The sequence below is a fragment of the Lepisma saccharinum genome, chromosome 20 (genome assembly GCF_977018435.1).
Source record: "Lepisma saccharinum chromosome 20, izLepSacc3.1, whole genome shotgun sequence".
NCBI lineage: Eukaryota > Metazoa > Arthropoda > Insecta > Zygentoma > Lepismatidae > Lepisma > Lepisma saccharinum.
Window position 1 is genome coordinate 9509378 of NC_139248.1, and position 12538 is coordinate 9521915.

The following is a 12538-nucleotide window of genomic DNA, read 5'->3' on the forward strand; positions in this document are numbered from 1 at the left end:
ACCTTTTTTGCACCTTTATTGGCAAATTTTTGCACCTAAAATTCCTAACTCTGGTCATTATTTCAATTCATTATCATCACATTGGTAATACAGACCGAATGAAAATGGTGATGGACAATTCGCCTACCGTTTCTTTTGCCGTTGGGCATACTATCCATTGCATTCATAACATTAGCTACAACCTGTACCCAAGAGAGCCATGCCCCTCTAACAATGAAATATATTTATATGCGATCCTAAAAATACATACGAAAATAACATTGACAATTTTTCAGATTGTGATAGAATTTCGATTTTTCTCTTTCATGAATGAATGGGTTGTTTGTGGAGATAGGCAAGCTCAAGAAGTCTGCAGTCTGCAATATTTGATAGTTTTAACTTTTCGACCAGAGGGGGCGATTAGGGGGGCACTTACCCCTTACATTTTGCCACTTTTTCGACCGCACTATGCTAACCCTTATCTACGTAGGGACAAAGCCCCCCCGTTTTTTTAACCCAATCGCCGTCACTGTTTATAAGCATTGACGGGAGGCTACCAGACGTCCCGATATCCGAATTTTCATGGCTGTTCAATGATAAGAAAATTATAGGAAATTTGAAAACATGGTTATTTGCGGAATACAGAATTGAGTGTAAATAAGAACCAAAACTGTACTCTGTGTGACAACCTTGGTCTTGTTGCTGATTATTTGACTGGCTGTGAAAGGGGGGGGGGGGTTCAGTATGAATGAAATGGGTTCAGTATTATGTGCTTGAAAAAGTTGGAGAAAATTCGACGATTGGGAACGGCGACCAGTATGTTTTATTTGTGACCTCCAAGTTTCTACAGATTTCCTTTCATAAAATGTTCATTTCAAAATCGGGGAGGATAAAGAAAATATTAAAACAAGATGATGGACCGGGATGTGATTGTAAAAGTTTGTCCTTTAAATACGATATAAAACATATTTGCTATTTCCTCAAAGTATCTTCCTTTTAATTAAATGTATCTGTCTCCCAAGGACACGCATTAATAGCACATGCCGAACACAGGGTGCAAGATGCCAGCAAAGTTCAAATTATGCTAGGTATAGAACCATAATGCTAGGGTTGGTATCACTGATGAGGAAACCCTCGATCCTTTCTCGCTCGCCATTTAACCGAGCACCCCCCCCCCCCCCGCTCGCTTCCACACCCTTCGCCCATCGTGCTGTAGGTGGAAGATCGAGATTCCTCAGCAGCAGAGAAGACTGTCGTTTTTGACTGTCAGCTGGAGCGAGTGATAGCCAACAGTAGCGAACCTAGTCAAATGTACGCACATTGTGCTCATAATTTTATAACGCACATTAAACTCTTAAAAATGTAGAAGGCTGGAAATAAGTGTAAATGAACTGTAGGTAGTTCCTCACTTCCTACATGGAGGAATCGCCCCTGAATTGTCCTCTGTTTCGAGTACTAAAATATTTATCAAATCCTCCGAATTTTCTGATCAAGTTGCAAGTTTCAGGAATGTGCTTATATCTGAAATCAATCCATACCTATAAATCAACAACATCTATTCGTATTTTGGCAACATTTCTTCTCCTTCATAACTCTGCACTAGCTTCCAGTGGACCGGCATGTGATTGGGTACTGCCTTCTGTTTGTTTCTTACTCTTGCAGTAACAGTCACAACAGAAGAACTATCTAAAAAAAGTTGAGCATATTTAAGGATATTTCAGTTATGTCTTAGGGCCTGAAGAACATCTTCAAAAACATATAATTACTACTACTTTGGTTATAGAAAATTCCAGGAATATGTTAAAAGAATATACCTCTGCCAAGTGTAAATTTCTCCATCGCATATTATTACATCGTCAGAAATTTATTATTATTATTTAAATATAATTTGCTGACGTGGCTCTGAAGACTCTGTATCGATTCTCATTGAGATTTCAAATTTAAAGAACGAATGGGGGCCTCGCATTCTAATCTCACCCAGGGCCTCGCATTATGTTGCTACGCCAATGCAGCCCAAATTATAATGAAGAAATATTAATTGTAAAACTATATCTGCAAGTAAAAAATGAACGACTTATAAGAACTGATTAAAAGATTCTCTCAGGCTATCGACCAGGTGAGTTGTGAGCTTTCGAGAACTAACGTCACTCTCATCTTCAGGGTTGAAGTGCAGTCCTTATAAAACCTTTTCAAGCCCAGTGCATATATATTTTCATGAAAGGGGGATCCCGGTAAAATTGGCGGTCAAATTGGGTGCCGTGTCTGCTGCGTCCACAGTTCTGGTTAAATATCGCTAGCTAGGCTGGGTCCAGTTCAAGCCCCGTGTCGCGATTAAGATTCTCTTTTTCTTCATGAATGGCTATTGCTTCATAATGAGGTCCCAGTAGTTTGAAGTTTTGGCTATGATTCCTGTGTTGCTGAAATCTGATCTATGGCCCTCGTTGATTGAATGTTCAGATAGAATATTCAAGAGCGAGGCCCCAGAGAATCCAAAACCAGCAGAGACTACCATCGCTGGGTGAGCCATATCCCTCAAAGACAATGCAAAATATCTGGGCAAGAGATTAACTTTCCGACACCATGTGGAGGACACTGGTTAGAGGGCAGAGCCTGCCTCATGGACATCTATGCAGTACAGTATTCCGGGCGAACTCGCTCTCCATGGAGACCAGGCTGCATGTCTATAATGCATGTATACAGCCATTTTTACTCTAAGTCATCTCACCGTGGCACAAAGTAGCACCATCCACATTCCAGAAGTTGAAAGTCTTACAGAACAGAGAACACCATTAAGCCTTGTTTCCATGATAACCAAAAACTCAATATGCTGACCAAGGCAGAATTTTATTTTATTTTAAAACCTAAACTAAACGTTACGTTTCAACTTTCTAGCAAGGTCTTCTTCAGACTCTGAACCAAAATACAAATGAAATAAGGTACAAAACAGGAATATATATATATATATAGATCACTCTCCTCCAGACACAAGATTATTAGAAAGTTGTTTATCTGGAACATTCATTTCCAGGTGTTCCAGCAGGTGGCCTTCTCCTGTCAACTGTTGTTTCATCTGTATGCCTTTGTCAGCATATTGAGTTTTTAGGACAGAAGCCTGAATCGTCAGCAGGCACACAAGGATAAAGCAATTCCATGAAGACTTAAAACTCCAGACTAAGACAACAAGCAGCAAGACTGATGCAGACCTTCTGGACAAATCTCATCCACCATGGCAACCCTGCTGCATGCAGCATTGGTCAAACCCCAATCCTAAGACGGACCCATCTCACCCCAAGAAACTAACACTCCCAGCTCACTTTGATCATGGTGCTGGTGACAATCTGAATCAGACTTTCCCTCAATGGTGGATAGGACAAGGAGGTCCTGTTCATTGGACAGCTCTGACCCCATTTGATTTACTGGTGTTGTCTATGAGACACTGGTAGAGGGTGAAGAGGGCCTGCTGGCAAGAATCCTTGTGTTGTGTATTCAGGAAAATAATAACAGCATCACACATAAGACCTTGCTGCGTACGATATCATCAGAACGACTCCAGGGATGTTAGAGCGGATGCGACAGAACTTATTGCAACCCTGTCATGCCTGCATCGATGCAGAGGGCTGCCATTTTGAACACCCACTGTAGCGTTTTCATCGTAGAGTGCTACAGTACACTGCAGTAAAGTCCATATTAAATCTACAAACCACATCATATTCTACTGTCGTAGGCAGCCCCACTAGTTTTGGCTTAAAACTTTTTAACGGCATGTTTCCAGACTGGAATTCCTTCTCATATCGGTACTTGAGGCAGTCTCCATCCACCCTGCCAGTTTGATTCAAGGTCACAGAAACACCCCGTATATAGAAATTGCCAGAAAATTTAAAGCTGTTGGACTTCTATTTTGTTTTACTTGCATGCCTGCATTGGTATTTTATATATACTTTATCTAATTAATATATAATTAATATATACAATAAGAATTATCGTGGTAAACAAGGTCAAATTTTCAAAATATGCCACTGATGGAGCCCCGGCCTCCAAACTTCCTATTTGCCTCCATGGCTTAGCGTAATGTGCAGGGAATACATTTACTTGTTTTTGTCTTACAAAAATTTATAATAAAAATGTGCATTGTACAAGGACACAAAAAAGTAAAACTTCTGTAAAACTTTTATTCCAAATTTACAAAAAAGAAAAATAAATGTCACAAATTATTACAAAGATGACATATTTTCTTCTACACTATCAATAAATTATAACTTAATAAACTGGAATATGGCCATTTGCTTCTGAAGAAGTATAAATACTGGAATTTTTGTTTATTCATATAGTTATATAAATTTAAAAATATTTTACTTGTTAAGAATATATCACAGGTGTAATAAATATATATATTTAATTTAACTATTGGTTCTTCTGTTATATAAATTCAAGAGATCATTTGGCAGAAAATAGTTTCTGTAATACTGAACTAGCGGTTTTGTTGCATATAAACCATCATTACAATATATTTTATATTTAAAACTCCAATTGGATATTTAATACACTAATAATTTTAGGAGTCCTTCTCCGGGGCAGTGCAGTGTCTAAGGCTCTGTGCTTTGGGCTCTGACTGTGGGTTGGCATGGGTTTGAGTCTGCCTGAGTTCAGTCTCTGGGTTCTCGGCCTGCATATAGGACCGGTGGCAACCCACCATCGTGAGGAAATTGGGGAGCTACGAGTGAGTAGCCTCACCTGGTCACAGGTATAATGGCTGGGGGTTCAACGTGCTGACCACACGTCACCCCATTACCGGTTGAAGATCTCCACACCTCTAGGTAGGATTGTGGGAGGGAGACTGGAAGTCGGGAGATCGGCCTAGGCCCTTTGAGGGCTGTCGAGCCACGGGTTGTTATTAATTATTTTAGGATTCTCTTCATATATTTGTGTTGTACAGCTTAAGCAACAGCTTTTAGATGTGAAATTAAAGAAGAAAAAATACAAAGAAAGTCTTGTGACTTTACTGGGAGTGAGGCAGGCAGGGACGCCAATTTTTGAAAAACATTGGGTCGACTCACACACTTATAATCTCACAGAAAAAAAAAATCATCCTCTCTTCATGTATCCTGATATTAATACACACCAACGATGCATCCTCACTTATTTCATTTAAAAAATGTTATTTATTGATGATAATAAGAATTATTATTATAACACAACAAATTATTGGGTGGGCTTGAGCCCCATGGGCCCATATACATTATGGAGGCAGGAGTAAGGTCAGTTCAAATTCTGCAAAGTGTTGCTAGTGCCATGTGTTGAGTAAAATTCCATTTCTTCTTCAATGTCTTTCCTTTCCCATAGAAAACCACACTTTCATTCTTTTGAACCATAGAGTGTGCAAATCTTAGTAATAGATTAATTTTAATTTTTCATCCTTAATACTGGCTTTATACTTATATTTTATGAAACTTTTATTAAAAACTACTTCAGGAGCAAATGATCATGGTCTGTTACACAAATAATCATTCTTATCTACAAAAGTTGGAAGTCTCAAACCATTTTATGATGACACTTGAGCATTTTAATGTAAAATACTCTGCTACGCTGTAGAAAACACAAACATGCAATAGGACATATACTATTTATGTACATAAAAATTCGATGTATTAATGTAAAATGTTCTGATTTCCAGCAGTATGAGGCCAACAGTTGCCTTACAAACTGCATGCATGTAATAAAAAACAATTGCACACTGTCCCTGAACAGAGGAATATTGCAAATTCCAACCTCCAAGTAAAATGTTCTAATTTGTCATTATTAGCTACTCATATCTACTGCATTAAACATGTTTATATTTTTTATGCACCTGTTGACAGTGTTTAAAATTTGGCCCCTAAAAATCTACCGTTTAATGTACACTTTGCTTAATAAAAATAATAAACACTGCACTTGCTACGGAAAATGTACAAAAATTGTAAGTTTTTCACAGATGTCACAGTTCTGTTGTTTCCAGTTTCTTGGCTATGAGAGGGTTGCTGAGTTTGTCCAGGTGTTGGTACAGGTTGTGGTGGTACGCCCCTGTTCTGTTCAGGTCATTCTGTTCCTTGATGGCTTCTTCCGTTGTGGGCATATTTGATCTGCCAGGAAAAATAAAATGAGCACATTTACATTGTTCCGTGCTTTCACAGTTCTAGCATGGTTATTCGCTGCCTACAGTGTGCACTCTTTGGCATTTGTAATTTTTTCTACATTAATATTATGGCTGAGCCATGCGCATCGGGAGGAGGGGGAGGTCGAACGGGTCGATGGACCCCCCCTCCTGGAAATAGACATAGAACATTAAAAGATACAAGAAAGTCGAAAGTTTGTTTGTTACTCTTATTGTTAAGAACAGAAATAAAGTTCATTTAGTTAGTATTCGAACAGAATAATCAAAGTAAAAATGCATTGGATCGAAAACACTGAGTGAGAAATACAGGATCAAGGTTATATTCTACCATTTCATCCAAAGAACAAATGGTTTCACAGTTTTCAAAATTCTAATAATTACAGTTGTAGTTACAACAACTAACATTTAAAGCCTTTTCTTGAACGAGACGTGTAAAAGTTATCAAAATGCATAAAATGACAAAGAAATAATGGAAAAATGGTTGTCCTCGTACTCACTCGTTTGGTGGATCGAATTCCCATTTATATAATAATAAATAACTATTATTATTATTATTATTTCGAATAAAGTTTATTTTTGTTAGTTTATAATATTTATTATTGTATAATAACATTTATATCCATGATAATAATACTAATTATTTTTCTACTATTCAACTTTTATCATTTGCCTGACCCCCCGGAAAAAAATTATGGTGATGCCCATGGGCTGAGCCGATACCGATATTTAAAATTGTAACAATTCAAAACAATTACACAAATACTTAATCTATCCCATAAGTTTTCTACTGGAACAAAGCATCAATCTACAAGACTTTTGCTTTAAATGAAAGACTTAAATAATCAAAACTTTCTTGTCCATATGGCCATTTTGCATTCTTCAAAGTAGAAGGTGGCACACATTGTATCTACCAGTTTCAGTTGGCAACTCTGCCAGAATGCACGTGGCACACCTCCATCCGTGGAGAGTTGGGAGTCTTTCAAATAGTGCACCATGAAGTGCTGGCCGGATGCAGATTACGGCGGTGGAAGCCTTCATCCAAACAGGCACAGGGCACTGCAGCGGAACATTGAAGATCGCCATGCACCTGTTCCAGAGAGACACAGCGTTCTGCGGAGAGCCACGGGTAATGTTGTCGACCGCCAGTCGCCGTGAAATACGTGCTATTCCACAGGACATGTTGAGCCACGTGTCATGAAAGACTTCCCTCATTGCCTCCAACAGTGCATCCAGGCAGGAGGACATTTAGATGACATTATTTTCAAAGTGCACTGATGCCTGCATTGTCTATATTATGCACTGTTTAAATGCTCATGTGTATATTTTTATTCTGTAACCATGTTAAGTCACTACAAGCACTCACCATCTTTCCGTTGTCGTTTGAAGTTGGTAGATACAACATGTGTCATCCTGTATAACAGGTAAATAAGAACCACTACCTGAGAGTTAAAAAGTGGGGTGTAAAAAGCCCACTCCGAAAGGTTTGAAGTGCAAGGTTGTAGTTTACTAAACTAGTTCATTTAGTCAAGACCACAATTTTTTGAAATCAAAAAAGGGTGTTTTACCAAGAAAATTAATGCCATAATAAATAGCAAAATTGGAGATTTATAGATTAACAAAAATGTTTTCAGTTTTGAGTGATGAAATTATAAGTCTCTGAATATTATTTTTGTGTATATTATTATAGAGTATTATTATTATCATGCATTAATCTTCACAGTCTGTCAATACAAAACTAATTCATCCCAATTTTATCCTTATGATCAAGTATTTTGCTCTTTCGAGTCAGAAGGGTGAACCACAGACCCTCCCTCTAAATATGTCATTGCATACAAACAATTGAAAGCATATAGGTTTGAATACTAATTGAAAACATTCTTCCCTACTCCTGTCTCCAATGCACTTCCATTTATACTGGCAGAGGGAGGCAAGTTGTTCCACGTGACATTACAGCTGCAGGGGTTGCTGTTACGAAGGGACCTTCTCAGGCAGGAATACTATGATTCGATGGACCTTGGTTGAGGTGTATATTGTGTCGTGTACTGGCCTAATGCACGATTTCAAAGGTAGAACAGCAATTGTGGATCAAAATCCAGATGCCCCATGGCAAAATATGTACGGGAATATCATTGAGGCTTACGTGGCACCTTGTGGCAACAATGCTTTACAGTATCGGATGGTTTCTTTCTTGTGACAGAAGCAGTGACCATCTTGTTGCGTGAGTGGCATTGGGAGGCCTTAGAACATCTTCTGTATTCCTCTGACATCATTCCTTATGGTTTTGTCAAGTTTCTACACTTGAAAGAACCCCCTCAGGGTTTTACCATCAGTGGGGCACTCCAAGAAGAAGATAACAGAAATCACCTCACTGACGGCATACAACAGCTCCAACACTTTTGACAAAAGGACCAGGACTTTGCTAATGATTACATTGGAGGGATGTAATGGAATAGTGCATGTGAGCATGCGAGATGAATAAATTAATTAATTATACTAGCTATGTTGCCCCTATTTAATTTACAACCCTTGTATTATACGAGACAGACTACTAAACAAATTAATTCATGTTTGGGGAATGAAATATGTGGTTGATAGTAATTAGACGTAAGTTACTAACTTTTAGCAAAATAAGTTAGTACCTCGCTTACATCTAATTAAAACAAATTAAGATAAAAAATGTAATAATTACCTGTTACAGGGTTCACTATATACACATTGTTGATCATAATATGGCTTTGCATTTTCTGCCGTCGGGGAAGATTCTTCTGTGGCAATTGCATTTTCATCAAGCGAATCTCTCTCAGACGTTTGGCTGGAAAATCATTTAAAATGTATTAGTTTTGAACAAATGAATTAAAACTTTAATACTTTATTCTACCATACAAGTCATGATTGAAACAATTAGCTAAGTTGAAATACACCTGGTGAAAAATGATGAGAGATTTTCATGGGGCATTGATCAGGTAGGTTCTGGAAGTCTTCCGAGCATTCGACAGCTAATTTTACTATCATCAAGTTCGGAGATTGACATTACCTGCCAAAAGCTCGGAAACATTTCCATAACTTCCCTGGTTGATATCATGAGAAAATTTCTTGGATGAGATATCAGAATACACAGCTGAAATCACACACTATGATAAACGGCATACTGTGTTTCAGTACATGCATATTATTTATGATTCTGCATACAACACCAAAGATATCAGCAATCTGGAACTCTCATTAAAAATAAAGTTTCTATGTTATCTATTATTAACACTGATTTACTAAAACAAAAGTTATGTTAAAATAAAACTATATGTTAATGACAGATTGGTCCATCATACCCAGTGTGACAATACTCAGTTTTCTTATATGATTCAACTTTGAACACTTATTGAAAATAATGAATGAATGAATGAGTTGGAATTTTTGCATCCTTCAATTTATATGACGAAAAATCATCTGATCTAAAATTCTTACTTTAAGTTAAAAAAGGGGCGTAAAGAATATATTTTTGTCATATTATTTTTTTTTACCAAATACGTGCTCTTCAAGAATCAAACTGACAAAAAAACAACAGAATTGTTGTTGAAAAAGCTACTCTGTGGCTAGCGTTTGACAACAATCTGGATATATTTTATTTATTATTTATTTTTATGAAACAAAGCCAACAAACAAGCTTTGAAAGTTCATGAAAACATGGAATCATGGCTCATTTCTTTGACTCAGTAAAAAAAAAAAATTAAAACATTTAAATAAATTAAAATCATGTCTAAAAGTCCTGTCCATCGTTACAGGGTTAAGCAATGTGATGTCTTCAATGAACGTAGTGAGTGGCATCTAATTATTCTGATACTGGTGGAAAGTGCGGTAATGCAGGAAACTGTTAGCATATATCTACAATTGTTAGAGTATAACTAGAAAGTAGTGAATAGTTCATTACCTATCCCCATACCTGACAGAATCCTCCTCTTTATACCACTCATTCTCGTACGCCTGCATCCAAATTGGATTGGACCCTTCCACGCTGTGCATGTTGGTGTTTGGGACGCGACCGCCTACTCTGTTCAAATCAGACTCATTGGAACCTGCAACATAAAAATTCCATTGTCCATTGACCAGGGTGCGAAATCATTTAAGACTGGTGGGGGGGGAGAAAGATCTCAATCTGCAAACCCCCTCCCCCCACAAACATACATATATATTATACAACATACATATTTAAAATGTTATTAAAAGTAATAATAAATTACTAAATTAAAAATATTATTATTATTATTAATTACACAAAATAAATAAATTTGTTACTTTTATATATATCATATTATAAAGTAGCAAACTACGTCCTTTACTACCTGAGAAGTTAATAACTTATGAATTCGTTGAAGTGGTTTTATTGTGTGTAAGGTTTTTTTTTCCTTAGTTTTTGCTTTATGTTGATATAAATCAATTAGATTTCACAGTTATTATTGGTTCGCATTCTTGTTTTACTTTCATTGTGCATACTGATGTAGATTTGTTAATGATCTCTTGAGGGAAAAAGCATTGAACACTGACAACTACACTAATTTGTGTATGTTTTCAATATTATTCTTAATTCAATATATTTGAAATTAAAAGTAATTGCTTATCTTTTGTTTGTTGTATCAAAAACTCTGCCCCCTTGAAATTTTTGGTGGTGGGGGATTTTTGGGGCCAAGATTGTTGGTGGGGGTCAAATCCCCCCATCTCCCCCAAGATTTCGCACCCTGCCATTGACCGGCAAAAGTAGTTTAGTATATAGAAGGAAGGTACAGGCATGTAAAAATAGAATGAGTGAAAATGGAACTAAAAGGAGGAAGGGAAAAATAAGATTAATTTTATTTCACCATGGAGTGGCAAGGAAAAGGCTAAAGAGGGGTACCAAACTACTAATTAGTATAAATAACACATATTGTTATGAGTATCGGCACTTTGAACAATTCCCACCAAAATGAATGCTTGAAAATTGTAACAATTAAAAGTTGTTCAAAATACTGATTAATATTTTTATTGCCCTGGATTATATGGAACATCAGATTATCGAGGTTCTACTGTAACACTCGTAGCTGCCAAGTGTACCAAATTGACACACAGGGTGTCTCCTGTTACAGGTTGTGTGTATCAGATTCATACAAAACTTGCAAACAGTGAGTATAGTTCTTACACACAGCTCCTTTTAAAACAAATGTAGTAAGAGTTTTCTCTGGCCTCTTGGAAAGATTGTGCAGTCTTGGTTTCTGAGTTTTCTCACAGATGGCATGGGAGACAACTTTTGAAAGCAACTATCTTGTACTGCCTTCTATAGAACTGGTTTACTTAAGAATTCTGGCCTCCCACAAGGAAATACAAACTTCGTCCTGGCAGTTAAAGTGTTAAAATTGCATCAATTTAAAGTTGTTCTGAATATTAACAAATGCTTACAGATAAGTATTGTTCCTCAAAATAGGTGTACCACAAGGTTCAATTCTAGGACCAGTTTTATTTATACTTTACATAAATGATCTTCCAGAAACTTTATCAGTCTCTCAAACAATACTTTTTGCAGATGATACAAATATAGTAACAAACCTGGAACATGCGCAACTTCAAAAGAATTCAGTTTTGACAACGACACAACTAAACTCCTGGCTAAACATCAACAAGCTTTCCTTTGATACTTTCTGATCCAGAGACCTCTACAGGTGTAACTTGGCAGGGGCAAGGGGGGCACTCACCCCACCCAAAAATTTCCATGTTTATTAAAATTTACCTGTTAGGTGTCATTTTTTTTTTAACCTTCTGAAACCTGAGGTTCATGTTCTGCTCCACAAAGTTAGACACTAAGTTACAATGGTGATACGTCAGCAAGAATAGGTTACAGTATGAGTGCAATTAGAAATGTCTTCTGACCTAAGTAAAACATACAAAAATATTTACTGTGCTCAGTAATTTTGTCACAGAATATTCACCAAAATCTTACCAAAGGCAGTGGCAGTGGCTGCTTTCAGCTGTCGTTGATACCTGGCCCTCTGAGACAAGCATATTGAAATCACGACAATAAGCAGCAGGCCCAGGAAAATAGTCGATCCGACCAACCACATCATGAGCAACCCTTCCGTGTCCTCTGTTACAGGCTGAGCTTCTGCTGGTTGGGTGTCCAGCACATTGAAATCCTGAGATAAACAAATACCAATTCACCTTTAAGTGAAAAAATAAAACCCTTCAACTTGTCTCATCATATCATTTATTTTTATTTCATCATGGATTAATGCCATTCAAAGCATCCTTTAACTTATTTCTGGAATAATTGTAAAACGAAAAGGTGAAAAAGTTATCTTGAAAAGGAAATATAGAATTCAACACAAAATATAACTTGACCATCACATCACATCCATTACATCAAGAATGGCTTTATTATTATTATTGTTA

General features: G+C 37.0%; 1 protein-coding gene across 3 annotated transcripts in view; it reads right to left on the reverse strand.

Moving 5' to 3' along the window:
• Nucleotides 1-5867: 5867 nt before the first annotated feature.
• The window catches only part of Cad88C (cadherin 88C), a 219329-nt gene continuing 212658 nt past the window's right edge, over nt 5868-12538 (reverse strand). For 2 of the 3 annotated variants that reach the window (XM_083142091.1, XM_083142090.1), the window contains 4 exons: nt 12090-12282; nt 10053-10197; nt 8817-8939; nt 5868-6095 (listed from right to left, as the gene is read on the reverse strand). In XM_083142091.1, the coding sequence (XP_082998217.1) occupies nt 5951-6095; nt 8817-8939; nt 10053-10197; nt 12090-12282 (606 nt within the window). In that variant the 3' untranslated portion in view covers nt 5868-5950. The remainder of the gene's footprint in view (nt 6096-8816; nt 8940-10052; nt 10198-12089; nt 12283-12538) is intronic. The other variant, XM_083142092.1, reaches the window with a different exon arrangement.